The sequence below is a fragment of the Rhinolophus ferrumequinum genome, assembly GCF_004115265.2.
Source record: "Rhinolophus ferrumequinum isolate MPI-CBG mRhiFer1 chromosome 15 unlocalized genomic scaffold, mRhiFer1_v1.p scaffold_54_arrow_ctg1_1, whole genome shotgun sequence".
Classification (NCBI taxonomy): Eukaryota; Metazoa; Chordata; class Mammalia; order Chiroptera; family Rhinolophidae; genus Rhinolophus; species Rhinolophus ferrumequinum.
Genome location: NW_022680357.1, coordinates 13,766,283 through 13,783,785, shown reverse-complemented (window position 1 = coordinate 13,783,785; position 17,503 = coordinate 13,766,283). Strand labels below are relative to the sequence as shown.

General features: G+C 46.8%; 1 protein-coding gene across 1 annotated transcript in view; it reads right to left on the bottom strand.

Moving 5' to 3' along the window:
- Nucleotides 1–17,503, bottom strand: part of LOC117019636 (nodal modulator 1) — a 48,172-nt gene that overhangs the window by 14,990 nt on the left and 15,679 nt on the right. Inside the window, exons 10-18 of the mRNA XM_033101636.1 lie at nucleotides 15,824–15,929; nucleotides 15,183–15,333; nucleotides 10,820–10,994; nucleotides 9,267–9,408; nucleotides 8,111–8,242; nucleotides 6,826–6,962; nucleotides 5,217–5,304; nucleotides 1,773–1,836; nucleotides 1,106–1,201 (exon numbers count right to left, since the gene is read on the bottom strand). Of these exons, the coding sequence (XP_032957527.1) occupies nucleotides 1,106–1,201; nucleotides 1,773–1,836; nucleotides 5,217–5,304; nucleotides 6,826–6,962; nucleotides 8,111–8,242; nucleotides 9,267–9,408; nucleotides 10,820–10,994; nucleotides 15,183–15,333; nucleotides 15,824–15,929 (1,091 nt within the window). The remainder of the gene's footprint in view (nucleotides 1–1,105; nucleotides 1,202–1,772; nucleotides 1,837–5,216; nucleotides 5,305–6,825; nucleotides 6,963–8,110; nucleotides 8,243–9,266; nucleotides 9,409–10,819; nucleotides 10,995–15,182; nucleotides 15,334–15,823; nucleotides 15,930–17,503) is intronic.

The following is a 17,503-nucleotide window of genomic DNA, read 5'->3' as shown; positions in this document are numbered from 1 at the left end:
AGACCGAGGCACCTGGGCCAAGGGACCCAGGCAGGGATCAGATCAGTCAGGGGGTCTCCGGGGAAGCAGGTGTCAAACTAGGGCTTCGGAGCTGTGGATCTTGGTGGGACCCTGGGTTTCCCTGTGAGAGGAATGGAAAACCCGTGGAGTTTTAAGTAGAGGAATAATATGATCTCTGGTAAAAGGATCACTCGTGGCTTAGCGTGGGTGGCCCCTACCAGCCTACCTCTCCTGGATGCCCCCCAATCCCAACAAGGTCACATTCAAAGCACTTATCACCCTTGTAATTTTACAGTTCTGAGAGTGATTCTTGGACTGTTGTCTGCCTCCCCCATGAGACTGTACGTACGTTCCACGGGGGCAGGAGCTGTGGGCTACGCCCAGTCACACTGAAGGCTCTCAGTAAATGTTTTCTGAAAGAATGGATGGGTGAAAAGGTGGTGGACAGAATGGTGGAGACATAGCTGGAAAATCAACTTCCACTAGGGTTAGGACAGAGAAAGTTACTCAGGTTTCCATTCTATTTGACAAAGGTGGTCGGTCATGTTGCCAAAACTCTTTCCTTTCTCAACAAAATGAGGGTGTCAGGGGCCCCTCACTACACGGCAAACATTCCTCTCAAAGGTGACATTCACATAAATCCGACCCGCCGTGAGAGACAGTCTTTGATGTCCTTTCTATCTCATGACCTTTCTTATATCAGGTGTCATCTCCATTTCCCCAGCCTTTGAGAAAAGGTCTCAGAAAAATAGGCAATCTTTTTGTATTTGCTAAAACGCTTGAAATACAATGAATAAACCAGAGATTTTTTACTTCCCAAGCAAAGACAGGAAGTGTAACAAGTTCAAAGAGAAATGGAAAGACACTGAAACGAGCTGTCAGAAGGCTCTGCCTCACCCACAGTTAATTCTTAAATCATAAAAGGAAAGGATCAAGGCCGTTGTAAATTTATGGCTACGTCACGTAAGTGTGAGAGAGAAGGCCATTTGTATACACACCTAGAGATAAGGAATCAAAAATCATTTTCAGAGAGCCTGCTGGAGAAGCTCCCAGACCTCACCCACCCCCGACCCACGCTCGGCCCACCACGGAACGCTACTCTTACTTGATAGTCACAGTGACATCCATCATTTTGTCAGTGGTGATAGTTCCAAGGACATGGTGGCGAATGGCTGTCAACGTCAAGATACTGGGTGAAGACCTATAAATCAAAGACGTGGAAAGAAAACACTAGTGGTATCACCTAGTCGTTCTGAAGGGATCAAAAGCAACACCCTATCTGGGCAACCTTCCTGACTCGGAAATATACTACGTGACATTGATCTTAGTTTGGCACGAAATAACTCCTGAAATACGTACCAGTGTTTCTGGGGAAAAAAATAAACTAATCCTCCTCTCCAAAACATTACATCTCCAAGTCCCAGTGACACTCCACAAACATTTGCAAAAATCGAAAAATGGTGGGCTTGAGCTTGAGAATTCCCATCAGGGAGGGCGGGAGGAAGATTTACCAAAGATTCTATTTAAGAAAGGTCAAAACCACAGCCTTCCATCCTGGGTTTACGAAATTTTAGGGAAAAAGATCCTACCTCCACTTCCTCAATAATTTACTCAAGTACCTTAAAATCCTAATCTAGACACTCTTTTTAACACCTAACTTCTTCCAGAAAAAAACACAAAAAATTCCACCAGCTCTCAGAAATGACGGCAGAGAGGCACACTCGCTCCCCACAGAAGGCGCATAACCCCAGAGCAGTGAGCACCCAGCTTACGTGTCATAGGTGTAGAACGCTTGCTCAAACCGGTGGCAGGACCGTGGGGTCACCTTGTACACGCCTGCAGCCAGGAAAGCAAAAGAGATTCTCAGAGAAGGGTGTCTACCATGCGAAGCGATTGCAACATTTGAAGTGCAAAGGCACCACATCACCTAAAGACCAGAGCACATCACGGGTGTGTGACAACGGGACCAGAAACGCCTTTTCCGCTGCCCATGCCGGCGTCTCCCCCATGACCCAATCCATCCAATGGTCCACTCGCAAGCTCAGGATTTTCATTTCCGGAATGTAACAACTCACACTGTCGTGTGATCTGCCCAAGACATGCTAACAGATGCTTGCAGAAGAAGTACCTTCTACCGCAACTCAGACTGAGAATTTTCTACTTGAGGACTCTATTAAAGATCCAAAAGACAATCACAGCCTGAAATTCCTATAAATATCCCCAACAAGGGGCATGGAGCAGGGGAAGGCCCCCCAAATTATGAAATAGTCACAGAAAACATTTCCGTGCCATTACCTTACGCAGAGAAACATTCCATTAGGAGCACGTGCCGTCATTTGCCAGAGGAAGACAGTCAATTTCAGGACAGAGCAAAGCCTTTCAATGAATTCCCCCAAAGGCCAATTAACCAACATTCTGCCCGTACTTCCTACAAAACCCCGACCTCTGCTGTTTTCATCAACTGAGTAGGCCCAGTGCACTTTTTAATACTGGGTTTCTCCATTCGTTTTGTTCTCTTGACAAATGTTAACAGAGCACCAGCACCTACTACAAGCCATGTATGGTGCGAGGGATTGGGACATAGTGGGGAACAAAACAGACACAGCTCCTAGCCTCCTGGGGATTACCATCTAGAGAGAAAGAGAGAAGCCTGTGACAGCCACAAGCAGACCAGCTGTGCTAAGTGCAGCCCAGGCAATGAACTGAGTGCTGTGGGCAAGAGCATGACAGGGAGATCTAACCGACACTGGAAGGCCATCCTCCCCCCGGGGAAATAATACTTGAACCAGGAAGTGATGGGTAGGAAGGCACAGCTGGGTGAGGCGGTGGGGCGTAAGGGACAGCACTCAGGCAGAGAACAGCATCTGAACCACAGACTTGCTACTTGCTTCCCCAACAGCTGTCCTTCCTTCCTCACTATCAGACCCGGGTTTATGTTTAAGGTGGCAGTGTGTTCAGCCTCAGCAACATATCCCACTGTCCCAGCCTCCCTTGCAGCTAGAAGCGACCATGTGACATGTGTCTGGCCAATAAGACGTAAAAGGGGTTTACATTTGCCTGCCCCTCTCCTGGTCTTCCTGCCTTAAACATAACAAATTTTTGGAGGGAATGGTGGCTTTCTTGAAAACACAAGGGAAACAATACAAGGGAAAGGGCTAAAAGAATCATAAAGATACCATCTCTAACATCTACCAGCTGCTGAACCCATGCTTGTAGCCACATGCTGGCAGACTTTGTTACTGAGCCAAATTAACCACTACTTCTTAAGGATATTGTTGTACAGATTTTGTTACTTGCAGCCAAAGGCATCCTAACTTCCACACAGAAGGACAGAGCGATCAGAGTGGAGAAAAGGGCAAACAGGGCTAGATTATACAGGAGTTCAAGGTCAGCTTAGGATTTTGTATTTTATCTTGAAAAGTACAATGAGATACCACTTTACACTCAAAAGTCAAAAACACTGACAATAAATGTTGCTGAAGATGCAGAAAAACAGGAACCCTCATGCTTTGCTAATGGGAATATGAAATGGTACATACAGACTCTTCAGAAAATAATTTGGCAGTTTCTTAAAAAAATTAAACATAAATTTACCATATGATCTATTAGGTTGGTACAAAAGTAATTGCGGGGCCGGCCCGGTGGCTCAGGCAGTTGGAGCTCCATGATCCTAACTCCAAAGGCTGCCGGTTCAATTCCCACATGGGCCACTGGGCTCTCAACCACAAGGTTGCCGGTTCAACTCCTCGAGTCCCACAAGGGATGGTGGACTCTGCCCCCTGAAACTAAGATTGAACACGGCACCTTGAGCTGAGCTGCCTCCCTGATGGCCCCATTGGTTGGAGCGCAGGCTCTCAACCACAAGGTTGCCAGTTCGATTTCTCGAGTCCCACATGGATAGTGGGCAGCGCTCCCTGCAACTAAGATTGAACATGGCATCTTGAGCTGAGCTGCCGCTGAGCTCCTGGATGGCTCAGTTGGTTGGAGCACGTCCTCTCAACCACAAGGTTGCCAGTTCGACTCCCACAAGGGATGGTGGGCTGTGCCCCCTGCAACTAGCAACGGCAACTGGATCTGGAGCTGAGCTGTGCCCTCCACAACTAAGACTGAAAGGACAACAACTTGACTTGGAAAAAAGTCCTGGAAGTACACACTGTTCCCCTTCCCCAATTAAAAAAAAAATTTTTTTTTAAAGTAATTGTGGTGTAAAAGATTAAAAGTAATTGCAAAAACTGCAATTACTTTTGCACCAACCTAATCGTAATTCCATTCCTAGGTGTTAACCCCGAAATAATGAAAACAGATATCCCTACCAAGACTTATAAATGAATGTTCATAGCAACATTATTCGTAATAGCCAAAAACTAAAACTATCCATCAATTGGTAAATGGAAACACACAATATGATATAAAAATACAATGGAATACTCTTCGGTAATAAAAAGGAACAAACCACTAATACTTGCTACATGAACTTCAAAACAGTATGAATTTCAAAAACATGCTAAATGAAAGGAGCCAGACAAAATACCAGTATCGTATGATTTCATTTATATGAAATGTCCAAAAAAGGCAAACCCATAAAGACAAAAACTAGATTAGTGGCTGCCTGCCTGGGGCTCGAAATGGAGATGAACTGTAAATATGCATGAAGGATATTCCTGGGATACCCCTTGGTAAATTTACTACAGATCGTTGCATTGTACATTTTAAATGGGCCTGCCATTTTATGGTCTGCAAATTGCACCTCAATAAAGTTGTTAAAAGAGAAGGAAGCCACCGAAATACTTTAAGCAAGATGGGAGATGATCTAATTTTTATTTTAAAAAGATCACTCTTAGGGAGAAATCATTGGACAATGGTGTAATATTTTTAACAGTGAAAGAGACTAATCACTATGGTTTACACCTGGAACTAATATTATGTGTCAACTGTAATTGAAAAATAAATAAATCAAAGTGAAAGTTTCAGGCCACAGAGGTATCTCTATCCAGCTCAAGCCCAAAAGACCATTGCCAATCCCCAGCTCTAATTCTTTGGTTAAAAACACTGCTCCCTCCAGAGGAAAGAGACAGAAAAACCAGAATAGGATAACTACAACCAAAATTAGTAGCTTGATGCTAACAGAACCGAGGTAGAAAAAAATGCCTTTAAAACCATCCTCTGGTACTTTTCCATTTCCCTAAGGTGCAGCACATCCATCCTCTCAGACTCACCAGGCTTGGACAGGCAGAAGCGGTTGACTCCTTTGGAAAGGTTATAAATCCCCACATTCTCAGGTCCATTTCCATCCTGATAAAATTCCTAAGGGACCAAAGTCAATACAATAACTTACTGGGGGAGAGGGAGACACAAGATGATTAATAATATTTCTGTTTCTGAACCAGTCATCTGTTTTGCCCATTAATCATTTGAGCAGTTGGGTGCCACAGGAAAATTAAAAACCTCCAAAAACTTCCAACAGAAGCGGACCCTTTTTCATTCAGTCAACTAATATTTATTGAGCACCTGCTATGTGACAGACCCAGAGCTGGGCCTTGGTTGCTGACAAGGCTCCTGTTCTCAGGGGTCTTATATTCTCATGTGGGAAGACAGAAAATCAATGCAGTCAACAATTAGTGGATTTCAGCCAGTAAGCAACCGAGAGATCTGAGGAAAATAAACCGGGGGGCAGGATATGGAGTGATCACCGCAGAGACTGGTCTCAGGGCTGGCCTCTCGTGAGTAGGGAACAGTGCGGCTGCAGGCTGAATGATGAGAAAATCCAACTACACGCATTTCTGGAGAAGACACGGCGTTCCAGGCAGAGGGAGAGCATGTGCAAAGGCCCAGAGGAGGGACCAAGCTTGGTGCGGAACTGGAGAGGCCGGTGTGCTGGGGCCCAGTGAGTGAGGTGGAGTGGTAGGAGGTCAGGTGGGAGTGAGGGAAGGGCCTTGCTGACTATCGTTCAGGAACGTGAATGTTACGTGAAGGGAAACAAATGCACTGGAGGATTTAAGGGAAGCAATGGTTTCCTACATGCCTGTCCCTTATTCTCTACTGGATATTAATTAACCCATCTCCTGAAACAAAGCTGTTTGTTTAGCATTTGTAGTTAAACAGAGCAGTCGACTGGCGTTGAAAACACCAGTTTCAATCCCTCCAGTGTCTAACACAAGCAATCATTTAATTGCCATCTGCCTCCATTTCTCTGCTGGCACCTGACAAAGACATTTACCACAGCCGGAAGTCAAAATTTAAATGAAATCCATGAATGGACCTGCACAGATGTTCCCTTTCCTGGAACTCACGTAGCATACGGCCTATCAGGCCACAAAGACCCCATCAGCAAGAGAATCAGATCCTGCCTCACAGCTCTGACCTCTGCACCAAAACACGTCTCCTGGGGAAACTGACTCAGCTACTTGTGAAATAACAGCAGTGTACGCCAAGGACATGTTAAATACGTAAGAGCCTCACTTAAACCTCACTATAACTCTGAGAAGTGGATACTGTGATCCCAATTTTAGAGGAGAAAACTGAGGCTCAGAAACATTAAATGAACTTGCCCAAGCCTACAAAACCACTGCCCTTTGTGCAACATCAATGGCTTCCCCAAATCACCGAAGTTAGAAGTTAGTGTGGGGCCAGGAAATCTCCCAAATAAAGGCGTCTTCCACTGAGGGATTGGAAATGCTGGTGATGCTTTCTATAACAGGTGGCGGAGCGGAGGGGCAGGAAAGGAAATCTGACTCGACTATGGTTATAATCTTCTGAGCACGCCAGTCCTTGCTTTCAAAAGGCCAGCGCCCTTCCAGACAGAGGGTCCTCAGAAGCCGTGCATACCAGAGTGATGGCATGAGAAAGGGAACATCTCAGCATGTAGCCCGTCTGCCTAAACTCAATCGCTGACACGTCCTCTTCCAGAACTTCCACCTCCAGACTCTTGTTCCTCCAGCACCAATCCTCATGCGTGATACTTACTGGAAAAGCACATAACACAAAGAGACGTGTGGGTATAGAGCGTACCACCTCCCTAGACGCCACCAAGAAAAAGTTCCAACAAATTCACTAAGTTTTTTAAAAGCGTGTGTATGTGTGTGTGTGTGTGTATGTGTATCAATAAACATTTTATACACACACACAATACATATATGTATACACATTCATACACACACACATATATATTCACATATATACGTACATATGTATATTTATATAGCTAGCAATGTTTGGAAAAAGTAACTGCTAAAGAAAAACAAACCAATGGCCATTAAAATCACTAAGAAAGAAATTCAACTGTGCCAAACGATCAGGCTACAGGTAAGATATTCAGGGATCAGCAAACTTTTTCTCTAACAAGACAGACCAAATTTTTTCAACTTCGTAGGCCACACGGTCTCAATTATTCAATTCTGTGTTTACAGCACACGAGCAGCCACAGACATAAACAAATGTGCATGGGTGTGTTGCACTAAAACTTAATGAACACAGGCCGTCAGCCCTCGGGCCGCATTTTGCCGACACCTGACATAATACACGTAACGCCCCTGAAAAAGCGGTCTGCCTTAGAAGCTATCCACTGCCAGCCACTCCACGCTGAGCTCTGAAGGAGAGGAAGCACAGGCAATAGGTGGCTTCACAAGAAAGGCAGGGCACAGAGGACTGACGTTTGCCAGCACCTACTGCTCACCCAGGCACTGGGGCAAGGGCTTTACCAGCTGTTTCATGGAGACTTACATTCTGCAAACAGTCTAGTGCTCCTGCTACAGACCAGAAAACTGAGCCTTCGGGACTGCCGTGGTTGTCACCCAAGGCTAAGTGGTAGAGCACATAATGTGTGATTTCATACTCTCTTCTCCAGCATTTAGAAATAAAATGGCATAAATACGGGCACCCTCCCAAAAGAGAAGTGTGTAGGTTGCCCTGATAAGGCGGCAGTTGGTTCACAGAGCCTCAGCTCCTGCCTTTACCGCCCAATGCTAACTAATGCACATTCAAGGTCAAGGGGCAAAGAAGACTCAAACAAGTAAAGGTGCACAGTTGGGGCGAAATTTGAGAGTTGGGTTTTAGAATGTAAGGGAAGACAGGAAGTGTGTGAGGGCCCCGAGGGGCTGCCTTAGGTTCTTACTTTTGTATTTTCCAGGAAGCACGCTGTCAAACGTGAAAGTCATTGAGTTGACCTTGCCAGAGAGCTGGAGGCTCCGCTTCTCACCCTGGCGGCTCAGGGACTGCAGGGTCACCAGCAGGTCACCGCAGGTGTCTGCAGAGAAAAGACGGGATGTCCTTGTTTGACTGCCCTCCTGAACACGGCACGTCTGGGCCCTTAACCTCTGCGTGCTACCTGCTACGTTGATCTCCTGCAGGGCAGTGCCAGGAGGGTTCCTTTAAAGCTAAATATGCAGCTACACTTTTTCTAAAAAGTGCCCTCCTGGCAGGTCATCAATGCCCGACAAGGAAGCCACCAATGATCCAAGCAGCTCCACCATTTACTGAAATGGCGTAAGTAATGTCTATGGAACAACTACAGCAGCCAGAGAAAGAGAGAGAAAGGTGACAAAACTTTATTGAATGTCCCCTTTATACCAGGCATAGAACTGGGCCCTTTATCATAACAACAACATTACTAATAATAGCAAAGATTTAAACGGCTCTTGCTGTGTTCCAGGTATTCCTAAAGGCTATACATACCTTAACTCATTTGGTCCTCGCCACAACCCTAGGAGGCAGGGATTATCATCATCTCTGTATTGCAGATGAGGGACTCAAAGCACAGAGAGGTTAAGTAACTTGTCCCAGCTCATACAGTGAAGGTTCCATCCTATGTAATCTGATTCAAGAGCCTACACAGTCACTGTGCTACACTGACTCCTGACATAACCACATTTAAGCTTCATTAAAACCCTCTGACAGCAGTAGTGTTCCCATTTTACAGAAGTAAAACTGAGGCTGGGCAAGTAAATGCTTACAGTCTCAAACCTGGTAAGTGACAGAGCTGGGATTGAAACCTGGGCCTCATGCCACCTTCCTTTCAGAGACAGAAGGGAGAAAGAGTACCACGTGTTCTTTTGGGAGACAAAGCAGAAATACTCCAAGGGAAATAAGAGTTTCTAGTGACTTGCTGTGGCATTTTTTTGGAAAGACCTGGATACAACACGGACTCCCCAAAACTACTGCCTAGAAGCAGTTTCGGCATCGTCTCCAAAGCTGCCCAATGAGAAAAAGCTACCCCAAACCCCACCACCTTCTTTGAAACTACATGTTCTTGCTTTCAATGGACATCTTACCTAAACAAGAGACCTTCCCAGAAACTGATGCCAAAAACTGTACAAAGGCCACGTCCAGCACGGGCCGGTCCTTCACAACAAGAGGGAACGTCTGGGGCTTCAACGTCAGGCCCGCTCTGGTCTCTGCCTCGGGAACCATCACCTGAGGGAACATGGGACAAGGTCAGCGGTGGCATCGGGGCTACTGCCCCCCTGGCCTACAGGACACCAGAACGTTCGTCTGGGCCCACGGCTAAATGGGTTTCAAAGGACCAAGGGACACTTCTAGGCCGAGTTTTATGCTCACAACAAATCTGCAAGCAGCCTGTCTGAAGAAAACACATTTCTAATCAGATATTAAAAAACTCGTCTTCAGGGCTACGGTATGCACAGAAGCGTATCGGGCCAAACTGTCCACAGAGACACATGAGCTGTCATCAGTCACCTGTACACTGGGTGGGATCCATACTAAATCCCAGCTGAACACTCTCCTGGCTGAGGTCACTCACGACATAAGCTATGAACTTGTCGACGCTGCGTGGATGGCCACGAATGGAATTAGGTCATTTTCTTCTTCCTTTCTTCTGATGTCCTTTCTCAGGCTACCAGCAGGTAGGTACTAGGAAAGGGGCCGGTGGTCACCTATTTCATCCCTAGTAAAGATTGCAGCCCGGAATTGCCCGTCCTTGGGTAAGTCCCTTATCACACTTCCGAAAGGGCTTCCAAGGGCTTCACTGTGGCCAACTTTCCAAGAAGCTAGCTGGCCAGGAAAGGGGCCGTCAACCCACATACCCCACTGACCGGTGGAAGCAGGGAGACTGCTGTCCTCCAATGCTACCCCGTTTAGAGGGGGCATCCCATTTGCCCTGGAGGACACCAAGCCTTAGAAGGAACGTTGCAGAGCCTTTCCATTCCCTCACTTGCTCTTCCTCAGGGAGGAGAGCAACAGCTGACTTGCTGGGTGAGATACGAGAGCGAGTGGGACAGTCTTTCCCTGTGGGCTTGTTCACTGCCCTGAGAAGCACAGCGGGCTGACCTCTCGTTCTGCCTTGTCTCTTGCCCAGCTGCGCTTAGACCTTCACCCTTGCAGTGACACCACAGGCCAGGGTCTCCCAGCCTCTCCCTGCCTGGATGGAGCAATCAGAGGAGCCTGCCCAGAATCTTCCATTCAAGGCGAGGCAGGAAAGGGAAGTTCCGTATTGGCCTCGGGTTCTAGACGCCATGCACTGCTTCTAGAAGTTACTGAGCAGCCATCAATAGAGTTCTTTTTTATCTCCTTCGGGACTCATGGCTATTCTACAGCAGCCAGAAGCCTGAGAAGGCGGAGGCACGACTGGCAGCCAGATACTAACCCCTAATAAACATCAGGCCTGGATAATACGAGGGCCTGTTGCCTCATTTTTAAACTAGTTACCTATGTGCTCCACTAACTGTGACATGCAGGAATGTGAAGGTTTCAAAGTAAGAAGTTGGGAATGGAAATGCTCCTTCTCGAACCCATTTGGGCTGGTAATAACCCTTTTAAAAACCACCACTTTTTTCCAAATATGTTAAGTAGAACAAAACCATCGTACCTGGACTTTGTAGGTCCCTGGTTTTGCTTTGAAACAAAACGATCCATGAGCATCTGTCTCCACGGTGACCAAAGACTTGTCCTTGTCTTGAGACGACAGGACAACTTTGTATTTACTCATCTGCTTGACAGTGTCCGGGAAGCGAATGATTGATATCTGGCCACACACGCTGAACCTGCAACGAGGGGACCATTCATTCCAGCACGAGAACTCAATCAGTAACAGGAAAGGCACTTATCAACCAACATTACGTGTCCATCTTCCAGCCATGGTCCCTGAGACCAGTTTAATCTTAATAAAGATGCCGCCCCAATGACTCCAGTTTTAAAAGCAACCTTCAGAAAGAAGACTGGACCTCTTTCTGAATAAGGGAAATGTCAGAGCAGGGGCCCAGCACAGGGTGTGCGTGTGGTGTGTGTGTGTGCGTGTGCGTGTGCGTGTGTGTGTGTGTGTTCTGGGTGACATCTGGCAATCCCCACTGAGAAAGCGACTTCCAGAAAAATCTGTAGATGATAAAAATGTTTCAGGTAATTGCATCACTGACAATGGAGCAGCCACAGGCTGAGAATGTGGGCTAATCCTTGAAAGGAACTGTGACATTACCCAGGCCATAAAACAAAGCAGGGTTATCAGATGCCTTCCTCGCCTGTGTTTACATATAATGCATGGATAAGAACAATCTGAAAGAAAAGGTAATTAAGTTAGAAAAATACAAAAGCTCAGGTTGAACTTCTTAGGACCCAGGAGCCACAAAAGCACCTTATAACTTTTATAGGTGGGAATAGATAATGACATAACTATATTCTCATTACCCCTTTCAAGGTAATGACGCAGAGTGGAGGCCACCTGCACCGTGTGTAAAACACTGCAACTTGAGCGGCCCACAAAAGGCACGTCCACTCCCTGAGAAAGATGAAGCTCTTCAGGTTTCAGTCAGTTAACGTGTGAAAGTGGAATATCGGACCGCAGCTGGAGGCCACACTTGTTTCTTGAGCTTACAAAAGGTTCTATTTCCTAACCTTAAAGAAGCATTTTAGATAAAAATCACTTGTTCCTTTTGATAGAAAGGTATTAAAAACTGTCGGATTCAATGCTGGGTAATTACGGGGCACACTAAATGCTGGAACACCCATTCCGCCGCAAACAAAAAAATAGCAGGAGGAACAAGATGGTGGAATATTGTGCGCATGAAATCTAAAAATAATGAAAAGCCCAGGCATTTCTTAGCGTGAAGTGACTGGCCCGGCCACATGCGCTCACAATCCACTGAGGAGCCGAGAAACGATGGCCCATGGGCCATTCTCACCAGCCACCTGTTTTTGCATGAACCTGAGGTGAGGATGGTTTTCCCACTTCCATTTCCATACTTTTAAAGGGTTAAAAGGAAAATCAAATCCAAAGAAGAATATTTCATGACACCTAAAAATTCTATGAAAGTCAACCTTCAGTGTTGTAAATAAAGTTTTATTGGAACACAGTCAGGCCCGCTCGGTTAGGAATTATCTATGGCACATTTCGTCACAGAGACCGTATGGCCCACGAAGCATAGAGTATTTATTCTCTGGACCTTGACAGAAAACGTGTGCGAGCCCCTGATGCAGATGAAACGTATGTGCTTTGGTTCTCACATTCTCCTACTTCGCACTATCCGAATAAAAAGACAGGAAGAGAAAATACTGATGAATTATTCTTAAGGACCTTTCGTGTTCTCCGGATTCATGACCGTATCAAGGGGAATGTCATCTTATTTGGTCCAAGGTGAATCTCTTTGCCTCTGTAAATTTTAAATATTGGAACCATAAGATCTGCTTTAGCTCATATTCTCAATTAAAGAGAAGTGCCCAGTTACCCAAACCTCAAACGTATTTTGGTTTCGCTTAGACAAATAAACTAAAAAGCTGGTAAGAGACTGTTTTTTTATAGCGAAGCCCTTAAAACTTTATTTTTGCCAATAAATTCTTTCATCAGGACTTAATAATTTATGGATACACATTGGTCATTTTGGTACATTGTGAGATAACTATATTCGCATAGTCATTTGGACGTTCGTCAAACAGAGTGGGAAAAAATTTTTTTAAGTAAGAAATAGCAATAAATTAAAAGGCAAATGTGATATGTTGGCCCAAAAGAAAAATGATGGATTTTTCCAAAGACACTCAACAAACGTAATTTTTCTTACTTTGACCCAAACATTCCATTTTAAAGAAAATCAATATAAATATATTTCCCGTCTCCGTGAACGGCACCTCCTCCATCTGCCCAGTTGCTCACGTAATAAACCCACAGCACAAAGCCTGTTGATTCTCTCTCCATGTCACCACCAAATCCATCAACTTCTCACTCCGTCCCCTGCCAGCAGCCTGGCCCCAGCCACATCTCCTCCAGACAACTGTCACAGCGTCCTGTGTAGGCGCTTATACTCTGGCTTCCCTCTGATCCATTCACCGCACAGCAGCCAGGGGGGGCGGGGGGGGTGAAGACCAAAGCAACTTCCTAAAACGGCCTGATCCACATCGTTCCCTTGCTGAAAAGCCCATCCCCACAAGACCGCTACAAGGACACGTGGCTCTCCCACCCCGCCAGCTGCCTCCAGCCTCGCTGGCTGCCTTCCCGAGAGCTCCCCTCTCCCTCGCAGGCCTTGGCCACGCTGTTCTCTCTGCTGGGAGGTTCTTCACTGAGCTAACTTTGAGTCTCAGCGACTCAGAGAAGCCTTCCATAGACCCACCTAAGTCAAGTCCTCTCAGAGCTCACGCTCCCTTCCCCGCACAAGACCTACTGTAACTTACAACCACATTTCTTCCTCTTAATCTGTCTCCCCAACAGGATGAAAACCCTGTCTTTGGAACATTAGGTTTCTTTTCACTGTTACACACCCAGCATTTCCTAGCATTTCTAGGGTAAGTGCCTCGCCCAGAGGAGCTGCTCAGAAATGTTTATAAAGGGAAACAGGGAGGACGTCAGTCCACAAGTTATTTTCTGAGGGCACCAGGTTCCACAGGTGATGTGCTTCCTCGTGTCCCATTCAGCACTGAACCTTGATCCCCAGCTGTCTACAGAAAATGGTCACTATAGCTTCCTCCGTGCCCAAGCCAATGGACTGTGTTTTCAGGGCTCAGCTGCATGGACCTTCCTGACCATCCAGCACCACCTCATACCTAAAAGTCACCATCCCAGGTTCCCAAGGCCATCCGTCAAACCAGCATTCGATTTCTGGTCAACCGATCTCCCAGTTCTACCTGCTCTGACGCATTCATGGCTCTGGCTGCCACCTGCAGCCAAACCTTCCAGATCTACAATCGAGCCAAGCACCTGTTGGAGAGCTCCACCTAGGGGTCCTACAGACCCCAAAACTGAACCCTCATCCCTGACCGTGCTCCTCTCCCTGCCCACAGCCCGTGGCACAACAGGCATCTTGCTTCTCAAACGGGGGACCCCTGAATACATTTCCAGTCTGTCCTTGACTTCCCTGTAAGACAAGCCCTCACCAACTCTGTTTTCAGGCTTCCTGTGCCCAAGCTTTGTCCCAAGCACAGCCATGCTCCATCGTGCCACCCCCGAATGCCAAAGCCTAACCATGTTAACTCCATGCCCACATGGTTCACTGGCCCCTTGACCCCTAGCAGAGAACGCCCCCATCTTCTGGGGAGTGAAAAGGCCTCTGAGATGGGCCCCTCCCGCTTCATCCTTTGCCTGGGCACTTCCTGCACCGGCGACACCAAGCTTTACGCTGCCGTCCACTCCGGCTCCTCAGGCGGCCACCCTTTTTCCTGCTGCTCCTCTCCAAGCCAACGCTGTCCCTCTCCTCTGAAGTCACTGTTCAGTGGGCACCTACTGCTGTCTCAAAGAAAGATGGCAGCATCCTGTTGGACAGGTTACACGCAGGAGAGAGAAAGCTGACCCCAAGGCCTGGGTTCTTTGCCCTACATGGCATCACTACGTGACAGGACTACAAATTCAACCACAGCGCATCCTCTCACATGCTCACGTTAAGCACAACAAAGGAGGAAGAACCATGCCAATGACCCAAAGCGTCTCACAACGAACATTCTCAACCAACTACACCATCTTCCAAAGTCCTCAAGAATTACGCCAGGAAAAGGTCCGCAGACGTGAAGTCAGACACGAAAGGTCTTTTTCTAACTTAAACCCATCTGAACTTGGAACCAAGGTTATTTTCTTTAAGCATCCAACATAGAAGTGCCTTCAGTCGGTAAGATTTTGCACTAATCTTCCTGAATTTCTCGATCGGTGTCCGAGGCCAAACGTGGATCCCTAGGGGAAACAGTCAGATGGCAGGGGATTTTGTTCTCCGCTGGCTGCCGACAGGCGCCGGCGCTTTCAGACGCACACCCGAACATCTTACCCTGTGGCAATGATGTCAGCCAGCTGAGGTGTGTTAGGTGCAATTTTGATTGTGACAGTTTCAAAGTAGAGGTTCTCTTTCTGCGCATGGATGGTGTATGTGCCAGTTGTTATGTTCTCCAGACGGAATGAGCCGTCCGCTTTGGTTTTGACTGGAAACAAAAATTCACAAACAAAAGATGAGCCCCAAACAACCGCTGAGCCCTCCATACACACAAGAATGCTTGCGATAGAAAGCTGGCTTATTTTCAGAGGGGAGGCGGGTGGGGAAGCTGAGTGAAAAAGGGACAGGGATTAAGAAGCTCAAATTGGTAGTTACAATAACAGTCACGAGATGTAAAGTACAGCATAGAGATATAATCAGTAAGGTCACAACAACCATGGATAGTACCCGATGGGTACCAGACTTATTGGGGGAATCACTGCATCCATTATAAAAATGTCTAACCACTACGTTGTACACCTGGAACTAATATAAAAAATATTAAATGTCAACTAGAACTGAAAAAAATAAATAATGTGTTGCTTTTTTTTTAAAGACGCATTTTGTCATGGGGTCCTTGAGGTTTTATTTCCTTTGTTCCTCTCGGGGATCAAGAACTAGCCCTGGTAAACAGCCCCAGGGCCCACATGTCTGCCCACCTTTGATTTGGTTGTTGAGAGTGACCACTGCCTCGGGAACACCTTCTCCTTCGGGTCCGTTTAGGACCCTCCCGGTGACAGAGAATCCCATGACGTGGAACACAGGCTGGAAGGTGAGGAACAGGAAGAAGGTTCTGAGAGGCACAAGCCTCCCTTGGCACATCCACCCATGTGCCAGTCAGGCTCCCTCCCAGCTCAGCCACACACGTGGCTCCCTCACCGGAAGCACATCTCCCGGGTCTGTCTCCTTTCTTGTATTCCCAACACACCGATGTTTGTCAAATAATCGCCTCCAACAGGTCTATAGGCTGACTTTCCAGTTAAAGACCGAGTCAGACTGGCGAGAGCCCGCCCAGCCTTGCTGCCTTCCCGCCTCCTCCTCTCCAGACACCCCCACGCTGTCCTCCAGTCTCCAGGCTTAAACTCCAGCATCCCCTTGGACCTCCTTCCCCACACCCCCGACGTCAGTCCTATGGATTCCACCTCAGCGAGGTCTCCAGGGCCCTTTTCCGGGCTCTTCCCACAACCTGAACTCACATCCTCACTGACTGCCCGGACCACCTCACTCAACCCCAGCTGTTCCCCGGCTGCAGTGCTCCACGGTGGATACGTGTCTGCCCTCCTCGCTCGTGAATGCTGTGGCTTTGCTCCCTCTGCAGTCACTGCGCTCCAGCCACCTGATCCCTGTTCCTCACACTGGCCACATGCCATCTTCACGTGTGGCTTTCACACCTTGGCCTGGATCTTCTCTCACATCTGGAGAAGATCTGGGAGGAGCCCGTTCCTTCTCATCATTCGGGTTTCAAACTGCCACCGCCTCCAAGAAGCTTTCCCTGACTAGCCTATCTCTGTAGTCCCTGCCTCCTGCCCCAGCCAACCATTATCCGTCACACTAACCTATTTTATTAGTTTCATCAAAAAACAGGCCAATATCTGAAATGTCCTTGTTTGATGTTTTATACTTTGTCTACCTCTCATTAGAATGTAAGGTCCATGAAGATGGGGACCTTTTTTGTCTTAGGCACCTGGTATATAGTAGGCACTTAATAAATGACTCCTGAGTGAATGAATGAATGAATGAATGCATCTATGCCACAGCATTTGAGAGAGCTTTAAAAAAATAACACAGCTTCCTTTTTATTCAGGTAACCCTTCTTGATCCTTCCCAAAAAAGGACCCACTTATTAATTCATATATCCACTCAACAAACACTTTTGCTAGGCGCCTACTATGTGCCAGGCACTAAATCACATGTTAGGACTACAGTCAAAAATAAGACTGACCTCATGTAGCTTACAAGCTCTCTCACTCCCAGAAATTCCATTCATTGATCTGTTTAAAAACTTGTATTCATGTCTCTGTTTAAAAACTTGTATTTGCTCGTGATCTGGAATGTCTTTCCCCACTCACCTGCCCCCATTCCTTCTCTTCACTTTCTGTCCCTTCTATCCTGTACTCCAGGGCACAGCACAGAGGTCAAATGCTTTACTGGAACTCACAAAGCACAGTCAGAACCCCACTGAGCACGTTACCTACATGGTAGCTCCTACTCATTTAGGGTACATTAACCCAGCACTTTCAAACGTAACATTAAAAGAAAACGATTAAAAATCTAATTTTTTCAATAACTGTAACACTGGGTGGTCCATTTATGAAAGACTTATTTCCTTTTGGGATTTG